We start from the raw sequence: 17,007 nt of genomic DNA on the forward strand, positions 1-17,007 counted from the left end.
GCCTGTCAGGCATCTTACCCCGCAGGACACGGGCTGCTCTCCTAGGTCGTCTGCCGCCCACGCTGTCTCGGATCATTAAACAGCGCCAGGGAGCCCTTTTGTATAAAAGGAGGGACAACTCCGGCCCTGCGTCTTTGGGGCCCGCAGCCCCTGCAGGTCTCCAAGGGGCAGGGAGACCCCTGACCCGAGGGCCCAGGACCTTGGAGTCAAGTGACCGCCAGCCTGCTTCTCGGCGTCCCCCTCCCCAGCGCCTGCACGGTGGGCGGAGCCACCGCCCCAGTCCCCTCCGGACGACCCCGCCAGGCCCCGACGTCAGGGGCGGCCACCTCCAGGCGTGACGTAGAGGTAGGCGGAGCCCCGGCCCCGCCCCGTCCATGATGTCGCGGTGGGCGGAGCCACCGCCCCCGGCCCCGGCAGTGCTCTCCCGGTGCGGCGGGACTCGCGGACTGCTCAGCGCGGCCATGCGGGGCCCGGGCCCGAGCCGGAGCCCCGGAGCGGTGCGGCTACCCCGGCGGAGGCGGCGGGCGCGGGGCGCGCTCTGAGGCCGGGGGATGCGCCGCCGCCGCCGCGACCATGGGCGCCGCCGCCTCCCGGAGGAGGGCGCTGAGGAGCGAGGCCATGTCCTCGGTGGCGGCCAAAGTGCGGTGAGTGCGGCGGGTCGGCCGGGGCTCAACGCCCGCCCCCGGCCCCCGCGGCGTCTCCCCCGCGCCCGGCCCCCTCCCCCGTGGCGGGGCTTCTCGCCGCGCCTCCCTCCCCCACTCGCACCCCCGCCTCGGCGCGGCTCCCCTCCCGGAGACAGCTGTGGGTGAGATGCCCGACCTCACGACCTCCCCCCCCCCCCCACACACACACAGTGACGGGGGCTGGACCGAAAGCTGACCCGGGCCCCGGCCACGTTGCACTGAGACCCAAGGGTCCCTGGAACTGCGACCTGTCAGCCCTGGGTTTTCTGGGGGTGGGACGGCACGGTCTGCCGTGAGTGACCCCGACCCTCCCCTTGCTGGTGCTCGAGGCCTGGGTGGGGGTGGGGACCCCAGGCTCCCTTTTGGGGAGAGTCCAGAGTGCCTGTGCCCTGGGTGCACTGAAAGAGCACCCTGCTGTCCACCCTTCAGAGCAGCCCGAGCATTTGGCGAGTACCTGTCCCAGAGTCACCCTGAGAATCGGAACGGTGCAGGTAGGGGCATTCGAAAAGGTGCCAGGACCGGGTTAGTCCGCAGCCCCACCCCACCCCCACGACGTAGGGCTGCTGTCCCCTGCCCCAGGCCTGGCCCGGCTGGTGGGCTGTGAGCTGCTGGGCTGGCTTCCTCACGCCCCCTGCCCTCCCTGGCCCAGAGCCCCAGGAGGAGCTCAGAGTCACTCATCACCATGGCACCCACCCAGCCTGGGCCGTTGGCATGGCAACAGGCCTCCTGGCACCCCCAGGGTTGGCACCGCTGTCTCTGGGGGCCAGCTGGTGGGGGGGAAGGGAGAAGTTGGCACTGGGCACACGGGTGCAGTGGCAGGCTGGGAGGTGGCCTGTTTATTCCCGTCCATCCCCCACCATCAACCGCAGGTAGTATAGCCTGTCACCCCCACGCGCACACCCAGAGCTTGGGGCCCAGGTAGGAGGAGGGTGGGAGCCTCTAAGAGGAGTGCGCAGCTCGCAAACACCTTTTCTGAAGATAGCAGGGGCTTAGCCTTTGGGCACTGGGGCTGGAGGGCAGCTCCGGTCTCCCCCATCCGGGGTTAGGCACTCACTGGGTGTTCTCTGCCCTCACCGCACCAGGAGAATGGGAGGGCAGGGCCAGAGGGCTGCAGTTCACCTGGTGCCTCTCCCCCAGACCACCTGCTGGCTGATGCCTACTCTGGCCACGACGGGTCCCCCGAGATGCAGCCAGCCCCCCAGAACAAGCGTCGCCTCTCCCTCGTCTCCAATGGCCGCTACGAGGGCAGCCTCTCAGAGGAGGCTGTCGGCGGGAAGCCAGCCTGTGAGGGCCCCCAGCCCCGTGTGTACACCATCTCCGGGGAGCCAGCCCTGCTGCCCAGCCCAGAGGCCGAGGCCATTGAGCTGGCCGTGGTGAAGGGGCGGCGGCAGCGGGAACGGCACCCCCACCACCACAGTCAGCCCCTGCGTGCCAGCCCGGGGGGCAGCCGTGAGGACGTCAGCAGGCCCTGCCAGAGCTGGGCAGGCAGCCGCCAGGGCTCCAAGGAATGTCCGGGATGCGCCCAGCTGGCCCCTGGTCCCAGCCCCTCCCCTCGGGCCTTTGGGCTGGACCAGCCACCTCTGCCTGAGGCCACGAGCCGCCGCAAGAAGCTGGAGAGGATGTACAGTGTTGACCGTGTGTCTGGTGAGGGCAGGCTCGGGGGCAGGGAGCTGATGCTGGGGTTTGCTGGCAACCACCACTACGAGGCTTGGACAGGTGGAGGGTGTGTAGGTGCCCCGCAGCACCGAGTCAGTCAAGGAGTACTTCCTGGAGGAGGGGGATTAGGAGAGTCTTGAGTACACAGAAAACGTGGCTTAATTAGAAAATGAGGCTGCCTTTGGGGAGTCCTGGGGAATAGTCCCTGCCCTGGGTCCCAACAAATGAAGTTCCCAGTAACCTCAGGAAGCTGTCTGGGGCCTGGCCAGGTATTGGGTGCCTCCCCAGGATTGCTGAGCTGTGTGGGTGGCTGGTGAGCCTTGGAGACTTACTGTGTCTAGAAGACACTTGAGCAGCCCCATGCCTCCTGGCTCTGAGGTCACATCCTGAAAAGCAAAGTGCTAACTAGCTGAGCCCCCACATCATCCCAGGATACCTCCTGGGCTTCCCAGTCCGCCACCTGCCTAGGCACCAGGGCACAGGCTGGGGGTGTGGGCAGTTCACCTCCATGACCTTGTGCTTCTCTGACGGACACCGCCTAGGGGTTGGGGCAGGGGTCAGGGTGAGAAAGTAGAGCAAACTTTCATCCACCTCATCTAGGAGCTGTAGAGTCCTGTAGGGTCAGACCCTGTAGGGTCCTGAGAAGGGGCAGCCCTCAGCAAGACAGTCTCCACACTGGAGGAGGGCCTCTACCTCACCCTCCTGGAATGGTCCAAGGGAATGGAGTGTGCAGGCTGCAGAGAAGGCCCCAGAGCCCCCAGGAAAGGCTGCAGCCATTGTCCCTGCCCTGTTCCTCCTCTGCAAAGAGAAACAGTGAATCCTTTCTCTGGGCCCCCTGGACACAGACTGTGCTTTCAAAGGAATGCTCTTCCGTTGTAGGCAGCCTCAGGGAGAGCTGGGCAAAGACCGACTGTCACGAAGCTGCTGAGTTGTCTCAGCGTGAACAGCTGAGCAGGCACATGCTCCCTTAGAGCCCCATGCCAGGGTCCGCCCACCTGGGAGAGGGTTAGGGGACCCTGGAGCTTTTCCTCCACTGGCTTTGGCAGAAGCATCACCTTCCCTGGCAGGTGGAAGTAAAGGCTTTAGGAACCCCCAAGCCACCCTTGCCACTTCTTTTGTCTTGCAGATGACACCCCCATCCGTACCTGGTTCCCCAAGGAAAACCTCTTCAGTTTCCAGACAGCAACCACAACTATGCAAGCGTGAGTCGTGTACCTGATATGTGCCCACGGCGTGGGGCCTGGGCCAGGGGCTCTTCTTGGTGCTCAGGAAGTACTGCTGGACCCTCTCCTGCCTGCTGGGCCCACCTGCCTGACTGTTTCCGAGCAGCCCCACGTGCCCATGTCCCACCATGGCTGCCAGATGTGACATCAGTCTCAGGGAAGGCAGGGCTGGCTGCTCTCCTCCCAAGCCCCATCCCTTTACCACCCCTCCCTTCCGCACTCTGCCCTGCCCTCTGCTCTCCCGGCCCTCCCCTTTGATGGTCCTCTGGGGACCCAGCCCAGGGCTGCAGCTGACACAGTCACTGGTGGGGGTGGTTCTCCCAGGCCACTGCCTCATCTCGGCTCCCAGACAGCAGTGGACTTGTACCCTGTAGGCACCTTGAGGGATCACACCTCAGGAGTCCCCTGCGGGGCCGGCTCTTTTCTGTCTGGGACATGTACCTGGGTTTTCGGACACGGAGTTCCTTTCAGATAGGCACCCTTCGCTGCAGTGTCCCCCACACTGAGGAAGCTCCCCACCCCGATGCTGCTCTGGAGAGCCCAGCACTGCCCCCAGGCTGGCTGGGGGCTGCCACCTTTGCCACCAGGCCCAGACCCAGCAGAAATGACCACATCACAGCACCTGGTAGCATGAGCCCGTGACCTCTGCGGCCATGGCCCTCTCATGGGCTTCCCACAACATAGCTAGTGCCCGGAGTATGAGCGAGGGGCCCCCGGAGTCAATCACAAGGGCCGTAACAGGGAACTCGGGGCTGCCGGGGTCGTAGCTCACTATGTCTTCTTTCTCACGCTGCCCCGTCCCGCTGTACCTCCAGCATCTCGTAAGTACCCTGTGGGACCTGGAGCTTAAGAGCACGGTGGTTGTCCCTGGGGGACCCTCCTACCCCCAGATAGGCTTGGGCAGGCCAGGGACCTGGGCCTTGACTGTGAGGGAGTGCTGCATCCCCGCACGCACCAAGGCTACAGCAGGGCCTGCCAGGAGCAGGGCGGAGGACAGGGCGAGACAGGCCAGGACCCTTCTGCCTGGCCCGGCGCCCTGGATGCCCCTCCAGGCCCTGTGCTCACGCCTCTGTCCCCACGTCTCGGTCCCTCCTACCTGCGGCCAAGGGCAGTGCTGACTCGTGGTGGTTTCCCAGGGTGTTCAGGGGCTACGCGGAGAGGAAGCGCCGGAAACGGGAGAATGATTCCGCGTCTGTAATCCAGAGGTAGGGCCTGCCAGCCACTCGCCACCAGGGTCCGTCTCTTGTCTGTGCTGGTCTGGCCTGGACCCACTGGGCCCTGGTAGACCTGATGGGGGAAGGGCGGTGGCGACCACTGGCCTGGCCCTGCTCTGGGGACGCAGCAGGCAGGAGAGACCATGGAACCTGGGCCCCCTAGGCCTGTGTTTTGGGGGTATGTTGACAGTGGGACTCCAGCCAGCTAGTCCACCCATGTCTCTCCCTGCCCCTTGAACCCCAGAGCTGTGGGGTCAGCAACAAGGCTTATCCTCCCCAAGCCTCACCTCAGAGATGTGGCCAGAAACCTTGTCCATCTTGGACGCTGAACCTGGGTAGGGCACACATTTGGGGGTGAAGAAGACCTGTCTCTGAGGTGGCCCAGGGACGTGAGAGCAGGGGAAGGAGTGTCTGCAGGCCCCAAACCTACCTGAGGCTGGTGCAGACAGTCGTGCTGCCCTGGTCCCCGAGCACAGGAAGCGGGAGCCCTGGACCACTTGGAGAGGGAGGCTGGTGGGGTTCAGAGTGTGCCTGGGCCCGGAGGGAATGGAAGGGTGGGCAGTGGAGGTGGGGCCTGAAGGCGGGGGAAGTCACCAGGGGAGTGGTCCTGCGATGGGGGCGACGGCAAGAGAAGTCTTGACCACTGTGCCTCTGTCCTGGCAGCAAAGGGGAGCCCTGGAAAGGTGTCAGCATGACATAGGGACTGGGTGGGATTGGCGCCTGAGTGGGCGGGGAGCGCGCGGGGGAGCGCAGGGGCGCGAGCCATTTCTTCCCTAAAGAGGCGAAGGCAGAGCCTCAGGCAACGTCAGGTGCGGCTGCGGGGCAGTAGCGCCAAGAGCAGGGAGCATGGGGGACCGGTCCGCCGCCCACCCACTCTGGCGATCCTCACCAGGGCCCGTGTTTCTTCCCCAGGAACTTCCGCAAACACCTGCGCATGGTCGGCAGCCGGAGGGTGAAGGCCCAGAGTAAGGCCCAGGGCAGGAGGGTGGGCAGGTGGGCGGCGCTGCTCTCGGCCGGCTGGGGCTTCGCGGGCTGCTAGCTGCGCCGGAAAGACCCGCGTTCCCGAACCCCCTCCCCAGCTCCACCCGGGAACCCTGGACTCTGGCCCCGCCCCTAGCCCTGCAACGGAACCCCCGCCTCAGGCTCCGCCCCGGGCTCCAGGCCCCACCCACAGCCCCGCCCACAACTTCCTGCCGCCCCGGCCCCTCCGCACGCGCCCGGCCTCTGGCCCCGACGCTCACTCCGCCACCCGCCCTGGCGCCTTCGGGCGCCCCAGCTAGCCCCGCGCCACCGGGCCGGATCCCCAGCCCCTGCCCCCGCACGCCAAACCCGGTCCCGGCACCCCCGACTGACGTCCTCCGACGGCCCAGCCACGAGCGCGGCGGCCCGGAGCCAGCCCTGCCGCGGGTCCAGCCCGGCCATGGGGCCCCGCGGCTCGGAGTCCGCTCAGGCTCTGCCCCTCCCGCCCCCGCTCCGGCCGCTGACGCCGCTTTGCTCTCACTGCAGCGTTCGCCGAGCGGCGCGAGCGGAGCTTCAGCCGGTCCTGGAGCGACCCCACCCCCATGAAAGCCGACACTTCCCACGACTCCCGAGACAGTAGGTGCCCGGCGCAGGCCGGCCCACCTGCCCCGAGAGGCTCCCCTAGGCCCCCAGCTCCCGCGCTCCGCAGGGCGGGCCTCCTGCCCGGGCAGCTAGGCTTCTGCGCTTCCGCTCTCTGAGCCTCAGTTTACCCATCTGTGAGGTGGGGGCACCTCGTGGGCAGGGTGTTGTGTGCTGCTGCAGCTCCGGGAGGCCTGAGGGGCCGGGGGCTGCCCTGCCCCGCTGCTGGCTCCAGGGGCCTGGCTGGCCTGGCACTCCTGGCATTGTGCGGGGGTCCACAGTGCAGCCTCGTGGGGGTGGGGGAAAGCGGCCGGTCTCACCAGTGTGGTGGTGGCCTCTGTTGGTCGCTGTCCCCCACCCTGGGTTTCTCCCTGGCCTGGAGGACCTTCCGGGAGTCTTTACTGCGGGTTCTGTCTACCACTCGTGTCTGCGGGTTACAGCTGGGACTGGAGGTGACGCCGGAGGCCCGCGGCCCTGGTGACCCATCCTGCCCCTCAGGTAGTGACCTGCAGAGCTCACACTGCACCCTGGGCGAGGCCTTCGAGGATCTGGACTGGGAGACCGAGAAGGGGCTGGAGGCAGTGGCCTGCGACACCGTGGGCTTTGTGCCCCCCAAGGTCATGGTGAGGTTGGGTGTCTTTATGCTATTCCTGTTCTAGCCGGTCCTGGGCTGGCGGGGGCGGGGTCCTTTTTCCTCCAGGAGCCCAACTGGCTCTACCTGGAAATGATGCAGCCATCACAGGCTGCCCAGCAGTGGGGGGCAACCTCATGGGGCCTCCCACTGCCCATGGGCTCCAAGGGCAGCTGGGCCCTGAGCAGCATCCTGTGCTGTCGGCAGCTCATCTCCTCCAAGGTGCCCAAAGCTGAGTACATCCCGACTATCATCCGCAGGGACGACCCGTCCATCATCCCCATTCTCTATGTGAGTGTCTCTCCCCCAGCCCCCGGTGCTGGGTGGGGCTGCCTGCCTGAGAGGGGCTCTGACCAGAGTGTGGCCTGTGTCTGTTTCAGGATCACGAGCACGCGACTTTTGAGGACATTCTGGGTATGTGCCCTCCAGCCCCACTGTCTTCTGATCCTGGGTGTGGGGGTTTATCTGCAGGCCATGGCGGGGGTTGGGGGGCACCAGGAGACAGCTCACACTCCTTCCTCCCTAGAGGAAATAGAGAAAAAGCTGAACATCTACCACAAGGGGGCCAAGATCTGGAAGATGCTGATTTTTTGCCAGGTAGGGCTCGGCCCCTTCCTGCTGGGGGGGTGGAGTGGGGGTATCAGTTGAGAGTGCAGCCTCCTGCGCATGCGTGAACGACCACGTGTCTGTGTGATGGGGGGGCAGTGAATGGACGCCCTCTGTGTTCGCCCCACGTGGCCAACTATAGTCTCCGACAGGGCGGCCCAGGACACCTGTACCTGCTCAAGAACAAGGTGGCCACCTTTGCCAAAGTGGAGAAAGAGGAGGACATGATCCAGTGAGTGAGCCGGGCTGCCTGTGGAGGGCCGGGCAGGGGAGTTCGAGGCAGCGTCCATCTGCACACCCCATCCCTGCAGCCCCTCCCCGTCATGCCCCTGTCTCTGGAGCCGGGTCCTGGACCCTGGCCCACCCCTCCTCACACGTGGGGGCCTGGGCCAGAGGCTACCGGTGACCCAGCCCTCCCCCACCAGCTTCTGGAAGCGCTTGAGCCGCTTGATGAGCAAAGTGAACCCAGAGCCGAACGTCATCCACATCATGGGCTGCTACATTCTGGGGAACCCCAACGGGGAGAAGGTACAGGGACCCCCAAACCCTGCCCCAGGTTTCTGGAAACCCCAGACCCACTAAAAGAGTTGAAAAGCTCTCATTTTTCTTCTATTGTCCTTTCTTCCTTTAGCTCCTCAGAAGCTCCCTGTGCTTGAACCCAGTCAGTGATGGGGGGTTCCTGCTACCCCCCGAACCCCCCCACCCCCTCCCTTCCCCTGCCCTGAACTCACGGCCCCGCCCTGCCCTTTCAGCTGTTCCAGAACCTCAGGACCCTCATGACCCCTTACAGGGTCACCTTTGAGTCCCCGCTGGAGCTGTCGGCCCAAGGTGAGCTCGCCAGGCTGGTTCCCAGCTCAAGGGGTGGGGTCCAGGGGGTGAGGCCTGAACCCTGGCCTTTCTTCTTGTGCCCCAGGGAAGCAGATGATTGAGACCTATTTTGACTTCCGGCTGTACCGCCTGTGGAAAAGCCGTCAGCACTCGAAGCTGCTGGACTTTGAGGATGTTCTCTGAGGGCCGTGCCACCCAGCTGCTTCCGTGGACCAGCGGCTAGGGCTGGGCCGCTTGTGTGTGGCCCAGGACCGCGTGGTCCCAGTCTTCACAGCCGCTTCAGGGCACCCTCAGGTGTTGCTCAGGTTCCCTCCTGGGGGTCTGGCCCTCACTGCACCCCAGGCCACTGAGGTCGTAGCCCCTGTGGCCCGGGACGAGCCTCACCCCCGCGTGGCCAGGGGGTGCTCGGCGGCCTGGCGCTGATGGGGCCTAGGCCCTGCCCAGAGGCTGCAGCACTGGGGAGGCTCCTTTCTGCGGGTTCCTAGAAATAAGTGCAATTTTCATAGCCCCGAAACAGTTCAAAGGGAAGCAGCATTATTAGTTGAATAGTTAAGTGCTATGTTACCAGTTACGGTGTAGACAACCCAGCCCAGTGTGTGTTCAGGATCTTCTCTGCCCCCAGCCCCCCAGCCCTGCCCTATTTGATCACCAGCACCAGGGCGGCCTGTCTGTGGGGCAGTGTTGCCCGGCTGTCCGGCCTGGCTCTGGCCCTGGCCGAGGCCCTGATGGTCTGCGCTTGTACCTTCTTGCCACCCCTGCTTCCTCTGACCTCAGCCTCACCGGCCCAGCAGGGGTGTCTGGGCAGCCGTGGAGGGGACATGCCTCCCCTTCTCTCAGGAGGCTCTGGGTTGAGCAGGGCCCTGCCCGCTCCCCGTCCTCCAGCAGCCGCTCAGCCCCCTGATGCTGCAGTGCAGTTCAGCTTTTGCCAGCCTTGGTCTGGAGTCCTCTCCCAGTGCAAAGGGTACAGCAGGGGCAGGCCGGGCCTGGGCCCCGGTGGGTGGGAACCCCGCCGCACACAGCAGTGGGTGCCTGGACCTCACGGCAGCGCTGAGCAGTGGTGGACTCTAGGGCCCAGTGGGGCTGGTTCTTGTACATAGCTGGGGCTCGGGGGCAGGCCCCCTTCTGCAGAGCCTGGGAGTGAGGACACCCTGGCTCTGCCCTCAGCTAAGGGAGGAGCAGGGGCATGTGCTGGGCTCTGAATGATGTACGATATCCCTTAGAGTGACCATTAAACCTGACCCTCCGCTGCGGCCACCGCCTGGCTCTCCTCTCAGCACCGTCCACTACCTCCCTGGGCCCAGAAACTTCGGGGCCTGCTGGTCCAAGGTTGCTGCGCATGGTTGCCTGGACAGAGAGGGCTGGGTGGGGCCTCTAGACCTCCCCTGCCAAGGGCAGGCTCCATGAGAGGACCTGGCAGCGGTGGGGGTGGAGAAAAGCAGGTTCTTGAGATAGCTGCAGGGGGCAGAGGGGTGTGCTGCCGGAAGAGGGTCGGGAAGGGTCGGGCGGCGAGAGCAGAGACCCCCGGGCACCAAGCAGAGGGCCACCCACCCCTCAGGCCGCTCTCCGCATCTGGTCAGCAGTATGGCTGCCGCAGGGTGCCAGGAAGTGACCGTGGGACTAGCTGGCCACCCTTTTCCAGATGGGCCCAGTAGCAAAGCTGCTGCTGCCGTCGCTGGGCCTGGCTACCTGGGTGGCTCTTGGGTCTCTAGTGGTCCAGGGATGGGGCAACAGGTGCCAGATGTGCACACATGAGGCCACCAAGGGCTGGGCAGGATGGGAGGCCACCAGTGGACAGCGTGGGTAGAGTCTAGGAAGCTTGAGGCCTTGGGTGCTGGGATCCTGGAGGCAGGCGGCCCTTCCTGGGGTGGGCATGCCAGCTCCAGGGGCACACAGCCCTGCAGTCTCCAGATGCTTCCAGGGCATCCCACACAGGGCTGGGGCAGGCGGCCGAGCGGTCGGTATCTACGGGAATAGGTAAGCTTGTAGGTACGTAGATGCCAGATGCCCGTCTACATGCTCTCACATATGAAGTTGTGTTATTTGGGAGTTTTTAGCACTCTCAGTGCCTGAGCCATGACGTATCGCCCCTGCTCCTCACACCTGCAGGCTGCCTGGTGCTGCCAGAATTTCTGTCTGTAGGCTTTTGTCTTAAACGTGCAGGCGAGGAGGCTAGCTCTCCCCAAGATGACCCAGCTACCTGCACACTGTGCACTTAGAAGGCACATTTCCTGTGCTGTCTGCAACCCTCATCCCGGACCAGCTGGGAACTGTGTCCTACGCCCCTTCCCCTCACTTCCCCTCACCTCGTGGGGCCCTGTAGCTGCAGGTCTGGGGCTGCTTCAGCAGGACTGTTCAGCCCACGTGGTCCTTCGGGACGGCTGCGGTGGAGAAGGCCTGGGAGGTCTGCCAGCACGAAGTTCGAGGTCTTAGGTCTGGCTCACAAGGTTCCGTTCCTTGCCCCGTAACCACTGAAGAGAAGCAGGGTGGAGAGACAGATGTCACAGTGGGAGAAACACTACCCAGGAACAAGCCCAGTACAACGTGGACAAGCATTTTGGAGAAGTACAAGTGGGGAAAGTGTGGCAGACGTGAGGGCCGAGGCTGGCCGGGGCCACCGCAGCACTGACCCACCCACCGGCCCCAGCAGCTAGAGGTGGTGAGAGAAGCAGAAGCGTCCTTGACGCGCAAGAAGTTCTTATGTATTAAGTAAAGGACAGCAGTCGGGAGGGGCAATGAGTAAAGATCTCGAGGGAGAACACAGAAAAAGAAGTCAAGGGGCTAATGAAGGCACGGTCTCCTTAGCCTGTTAGGGACCCAGTGACAGCCAACAAAAGGGACGAGGTGATTACTTCTTGCCGGTTGGTTTGGCACAAACATTAGGGCATTAGTGGCCTATGCTGGTGAATGTGTGGGGAAAAAGGTAACGTGAGTTGATACAGCCTTTCAGGAAGATAATCTGGCCACAGCTCTTAAAATATAACCTACGGGGCGCCTGGGTGGCTCAGTTGAGCATCTGACTCTTGATTTCAGCTCAGGTCATGATCCAGATAGAGCCCTGCATGGAGCTCTGCGCTCAGCAGGGAGTGTGAGATTCTCTCCCTCTGCCCCTCCCCAGCTCACTCTCTCAAATAAATCTTGAAATTGTGTGTGTGTATTATATGTATAATGCTATATATATATATATATATAGCTGATAAGCCGGCAGGTCTGTCGAGCCAACACCTCCCTCCCTCTGGGGCAGCTCGTTCATGCCATTGATTGGGGCAAGGCCAGATCACAGGGCCGGCTATCCCAGAAGGAGCAGATGGTTCAAAAGGCTCATTGTTAAGGGGGAAATATGGTCAGGCCTCTGTTTAAAGTGAGTAGGTAGGTGAACAGTGATGAGAGGAGTCTGGCCACCCACTGTGACACGTATACCTTCATAATTAATTCATAATTACCCAGAAGGCCAGGCCTGAGCACAACCCTTGTCTCTCCAAACAGCATGGGCACAGGTGGTGCCAGCCTGCCCATCTCCCCCACACTGCCCTCTCTGTGCCTCGCTCACCTGCTGTGGGCCCTCCTTGGCCCCAGATGTGTGCCTCGCTAAGACAGAGCTGGGGCATGGTGCCCCAGCAGGGTGGGGGAGTGTCTCCAGTCACACCGAGGTATGATTCCCAACCTGTAAAGTAGAGGAAAACAGCCTCTCTACATGGGGATAAATCCACATATGTAATTATAGGCTGTGACAGGAGGTGTGGCCGCTCACTCCCGGCAGTTAGTGTTGCTGGGGGCAGAGGAGAGAAGACATGAAACCTGCCCCTGCCAACGGCAGGATGGGCCAGGAAGCCACCTCCCACACCTCCCCCATGGGTGTCCTCCAGCCCCGCCTCCACTTACAGCCCCTTGAGCTGCTTCTCTGCCCAGCAACATGGGTACAATCTGCCTCATCTAGAAGCTTCCAAGGCTCCCTCACTCCTAGAATGAAACTCACACTTGGCACTTGCCTCCCGCTTCCAGAAGGGACACATTGTACTAACAGCTCCTCTTACTAAGTCTGCACGCTAGGGAGAGAGGTTTCCACCGGCAGTTCCCATGGAGTAGTCTCTGGAAACCAGGGTCGATTTGGGGGGTGGTGTCAAAGCCCCTGTGGGAGTTGCCCCTGCTGGTCCCACCCCTATGCAGGGGTCAGCTGAACAGGGCCAGGGTCTGTTGGAAGGCTCAAGGAAGGCAACCATGCAGGCTGGGTATGGAAGGAGGGACCCAGGAGGGAGCCAGGAGGGAGGGAGATAGAAAGTACTGGGAAGCCACCTGCAAAGGCGTTTATGAACCCTTAGCCCTGCACTCAGGCCCATGTAGAAGCAACCCTAACCCATGCCCCGTGCAGCAGACTGGCCCACTCCCAGACAGGAGGCTCAGCAAAGCCAAACAGAAAATGTGGTGAAGGAAAAGGGGATGACCTGGGACTAGAGCCCCTGAGGCTGCCGCTAAAACCCCAGCATTCTCCACAGGATGGAAGCAAGACCCCAGTCTCAACAGAATGGCATTCAAAATATTGCACCCAGAAGTGGTGACACCTGGAGAACCCTGAGAAGGCTAGCCAGCAGAGAGAAGGCCTCCAGCACTGGCAAGCCTGGGCAGCACTTTGGCACCACACTCAGGGTCGTTCCAAACAAACCACCAAGACAAAGCACAAAAGTGCAAAAACACAGCACTACACAGGCCATGAAAAGGACTCTTTCCAGTATGGGCTGAAACAAGAAGGCAGATGCTGCCTTGTTCACCCTCAGCTGAGAAAACTCACATCTGGCACTCATGTGTTTTGCTGCCCCTGCATACGTCCATAAATGACCATGCAAGTATTGATTTGGGGATTATAAATAATTTTTGGTTAGTAGGCAAAATTGCAAACACAAAATCCACAAATAATGAGGACTGTGATAACAAATAAAATCCAGTAATATATAAAGAATAGAACCAAGTAGAGTCTCTCCTGAGACTGTAAGGCTGGTTTAGTATTCAAGAAAATCAACCAATGTAAAGCACTACATTGAGAGTCTAAAGAAAAATCACATGAACGTGTTAATGGAGGAGGAAAAAGCACTTGACAAAATACATTTGTTTGTGAAGAAAACTTCTCTAGCAAACTAGAAGGGAACTTCCTCAACCTGAAGAAGGGCATCTACCTAACAATGTAGGTCACACCTACAACTAACACCATGCTCAGTGGTGAACGACTGAATGCTTTTTCCACAAGGTTGGGAACAAGGGAAAGATGTTTACCCTCCCCAAGCCTCCTCAACGTACAACTGGAAGTCTTAGCCCGTGCAATAAGGCAAGAAAGGGAAATAAAACGCATGCATATTGGAGAGGAGGAAATGAAGCTATTCCTATTTACAGACAACATGACTGTCAAAAATTCCAGGGGAACCCTCCTACACTGTTGGTGGGGATGCAAGCTGGTGCAGCCACTCTGGAAAATAGTATGGAGGTTCCTCAAGACGTTAAAAATAGAGCTACCCTATGATCCAGTATATCACACTACTGGGTATTTACCCCAAAGATAAAAATGTAGTGATCTGAAGGGGCATGTGCACCCCAATGTTTATAGCAGCAATGTCCACAATAGCCAAACTATGGAAAGAGCCCAGATGTCCATTGACAGATGAATGGGTAAAGAAGATGTGGTATGTATATACAATGGAATATTATGCAGCCATCAAAAAAATGAAATCTTGCCATTTGCAATGATGTGGTTGGAACTAGAGGGTATTATGCTGAGCAAAATAAGTCAATCAGAGAAAGACAAGTATCATATGATCTCACTGATATGAGGAATTTGAGAAACAAGATAGAGGATCATAGGGGAAGGGAGGGAAAAATGAAACAAGATGAAACCAGAGAGGGAGACAAACCATGAGAGACTCTTAATCTCAGGAAACCAACTGAGGGTTGTTGGAGTGGAGGGGGGTGGGAGGGACGGGGTGGCTGGGTGATGGACACTGAGGAGGGTATGTGCTATGGTGAGCGCTGTGAATTGTGTAAGACTGATGAATCACAGACCTGTACCCCTGAAACAAATAATACATTATATGTTAATTTTAAAAAATTCCAGGGAATCTATACACAAATTCCTAGAACTAATAAGTGAGTATTAGGGTACAAGGTCAACACACAAAAACCAACTGTATTTCTATTTACTATTAATGAACAATTGAATATGGAATTTAAAAATAATACAATTTATAATAGCTCCCACAAAAATGAAATACTTAGGTATAAATCTTACAAAACATACACTGTAAACTATAAGACAGACTGTAGTAAGAGACAAAGAAGTGATAACATTAGATAAAGGGATCAATCCAATAAGAGGATATAATGATCATAGATATTTATGCACCCAATGTAGGAGCACCTAAATATATAAAGCAAATATTAACAGACCTAAAGGGAGAAATAAACAGCAATATAGAAATAGTAGGGGACTTTCACAGCCCACTTTCATCAACGGGTAGATCATCCAGACAGAAAATCAATAAGGAAACATGGGCTGTAAACACCTTAGACCCAACGGACTCAACAGATGCACACAGAACATGCCACCAGCAGCAGACCCACAAACTCTTCTCAAGCGCACACGGAATACTCTCCCGGACAGATCACATGTTAGGCCACAAAACAAGTCCTAATAATTTTTTTTTTTAAGATTTTATTTATTTATTTGACAGAGAGAGACACAGCGAGAGAGGGAACACAAGCAGGGAGAGTGGGAGAGGGAGAAGCAGGCTTCCCGCGGAGGAGGGGGCTCGATGTGGGACTTGATCCCAGGACCCTGGGATCACGACCTGAGCCAAAGGCAGACACTTAACAACTGAGCCACCCAGGCACTCCAAGTCCTAATAAATTTAAGAGGATTGAAATCATACCAAGAATCTTTTCTGACCACAATGGTATGAAACGAGAGATTAATTACACAAAGAAAACTGGAAAATCCAAAAATATGTAGAGATTAAACAACATGCTACTGAACAACTAATGGGTCAAAGAAATCAAAGGAAAACTTAAAAAAAAATACCTTGAGACAAATAAAAATGGAAATACAACATACCAAAATTTGTGGGATGCAGCAAAAGCAGTTCCAAGAGGGAAGTTCATAGTGGTAAATACTACCTCAAAAAAACAAGAAAAGTTTCAAATAAACAACCTAACTTTATACCTCAAGGAACTAGGAAAAAGAACAAATGAAACCCAAAGTTAAAAGGAAAGAAATAACAAGGATCAGAGCAGAAATAAATGAAATAGAGACTAAAAAGATAATAGAAAAGATCAACGAAACTAAGAGCTGGTTTTTTTAAAAGATAAACAAAATTAACAACGTTTAGCTAGATTTACCAAGAAAAAAAGAGAGAGAACTCAAATAAAATGAGAAATGAAAGAGAAGTTACAACAGATACTGCAGAAATACAAAGGATCGTAAGAGACTACTATGAACAATTATACACCAATAAACTGGACAACCAGAAGAAATGAATAAATTCCTAGAAACATACAACCTACCAAGCCTGAATCATGGAATTCAATGGAAAATTAATGGAAAATCTGAACAGACCGATTACCAGCAAGGAAAATGAATCAGTCATCGAAAACATCCCAGCAAACGGAAGTCCAAGACCAGATGGCTTTACTGGTGAACTCTACCAAACATCTAAAGAAGAATCAATACCAATCCTTTTCAAACCCTTTAAAAAATAGAAGAGGGGGGAGCACTTCCAAACGTTTTATGAGGCCATCATTACCCTGACACCAAAACCAGGTAAGGATGCCACCAAAAAAACTCAAAACAAAACAACAACAAAAACAATATCCCTGATGAACATAGATGCAAAAATCCTCAAACAAATTTTAACAATCCAAATTCAACAATACATTAAAAAAGATCATATACTGTGATCGAGTGGGATTTATTCCAGAGATGCAGGGTGGTTCAACATCCACAAATCAGTCCGTGTGATACACCACATTAATAAAATGAAGAATAAAAATCATGTGTTTATCTCAATAGGTGCATAAAAAGGATTTGACAAAGTTTAACATCCACTTATGATAAAAACTCAATAAAGCAGGTCTAGAGAGAACATACCTTAACATAACAAAGGCTGTACATGACAAGCCCACAGCCAATGTCACAATGGTGAAAAGCTGAAAGCTTTCCTCTAATTCAGGAATAAGACAAGAATGTCTACTGTTGCCACTTGTATTCAACAGAGAATTGGGGGTCTTAACAAGAGCAAAGACAAGGGGCACCCGGGTGGCTCAGTCGTCAAGCGGCTGCCTTCAGCTCGGGTCATGATCCCAGGGTCCTGGCATCGAGCCCCACATCCGGCTCCCTGCTCAGCGGGGAGTCTGCCTCTCCCTCTCCCACTCCCCCTGCTTGTGTTCCCTCTCTCGCTGTCTCTCTCTCTGTCAAATAAATAAATAAAATCTTAAAAAAAAAAAGAGCAATTAGGCAAGAAAAAGAAATAAAAGACTTCCAAATTGGAAAGGAAAAAGTAAAACTATCACTATCTGCAGAGGACATGATATGT

General features: G+C 57.7%; 1 protein-coding gene across 14 annotated transcripts; it reads left to right on the forward strand.

Moving 5' to 3' along the window:
* The first annotated feature begins 381 nt into the window (after window positions 1-381).
* Window positions 382-9,690, forward strand: NSMF (NMDA receptor synaptonuclear signaling and neuronal migration factor). 14 transcript variants are annotated; one of them, XM_027615931.2, is made up of 16 exons: window positions 382-644; window positions 1,113-1,174; window positions 1,821-2,327; window positions 3,466-3,541; window positions 4,378-4,383; window positions 4,675-4,767; window positions 5,689-5,741; window positions 6,283-6,372; window positions 6,874-6,998; window positions 7,214-7,297; window positions 7,387-7,420; window positions 7,533-7,603; window positions 7,765-7,844; window positions 8,038-8,140; window positions 8,244-8,440; window positions 8,526-9,690. In XM_027615931.2, the coding sequence occupies exons 1-15, from the start codon at window positions 574-576 to the stop codon at window positions 8,412-8,414; spliced, it is 1,626 nt and encodes a 541-aa protein (XP_027471732.1). In that variant the 5' UTR covers window positions 382-573; the 3' UTR covers window positions 8,415-8,440; window positions 8,526-9,690. The 14 variants fall into 14 exon arrangements, with proteins under 14 accessions (XP_027471732.1, XP_027471731.1, XP_027471734.1 ...); XM_027615930.2 differs by having other exon boundaries at window positions 8,365-8,440; XM_027615933.2 differs by having other exon boundaries at window positions 4,699-4,767; window positions 8,365-8,440.
* Window positions 9,691-17,007: the final 7,317 nt, after the last annotated feature.

Source organism: Zalophus californianus, chromosome 13 (genome assembly GCF_009762305.2).
Source record: "Zalophus californianus isolate mZalCal1 chromosome 13, mZalCal1.pri.v2, whole genome shotgun sequence".
Lineage (NCBI taxonomy): Eukaryota > Metazoa > Chordata > Mammalia > Carnivora > Otariidae > Zalophus > Zalophus californianus.

Coding starts and splice junctions, on each gene's coding strand:
- NSMF (XM_027615930.2), top strand. CDS start 574: ATGGGCGCCGCCGCCTCCCGGAGGAGGGCGCTGAGGAGCGAGGCCATG. Junction 4,768..5,688: donor TCCGCGTCTGTAATCCAGAG/GTAGGGCCTGCC, acceptor TTTCTTCCCCAG/GAACTTCCGCAAACACCTGC. Junction 6,373..6,873: donor TTCCCACGACTCCCGAGACA/GTAGGTGCCCGG, acceptor CCTGCCCCTCAG/GTAGTGACCTGCAGAGCTCA.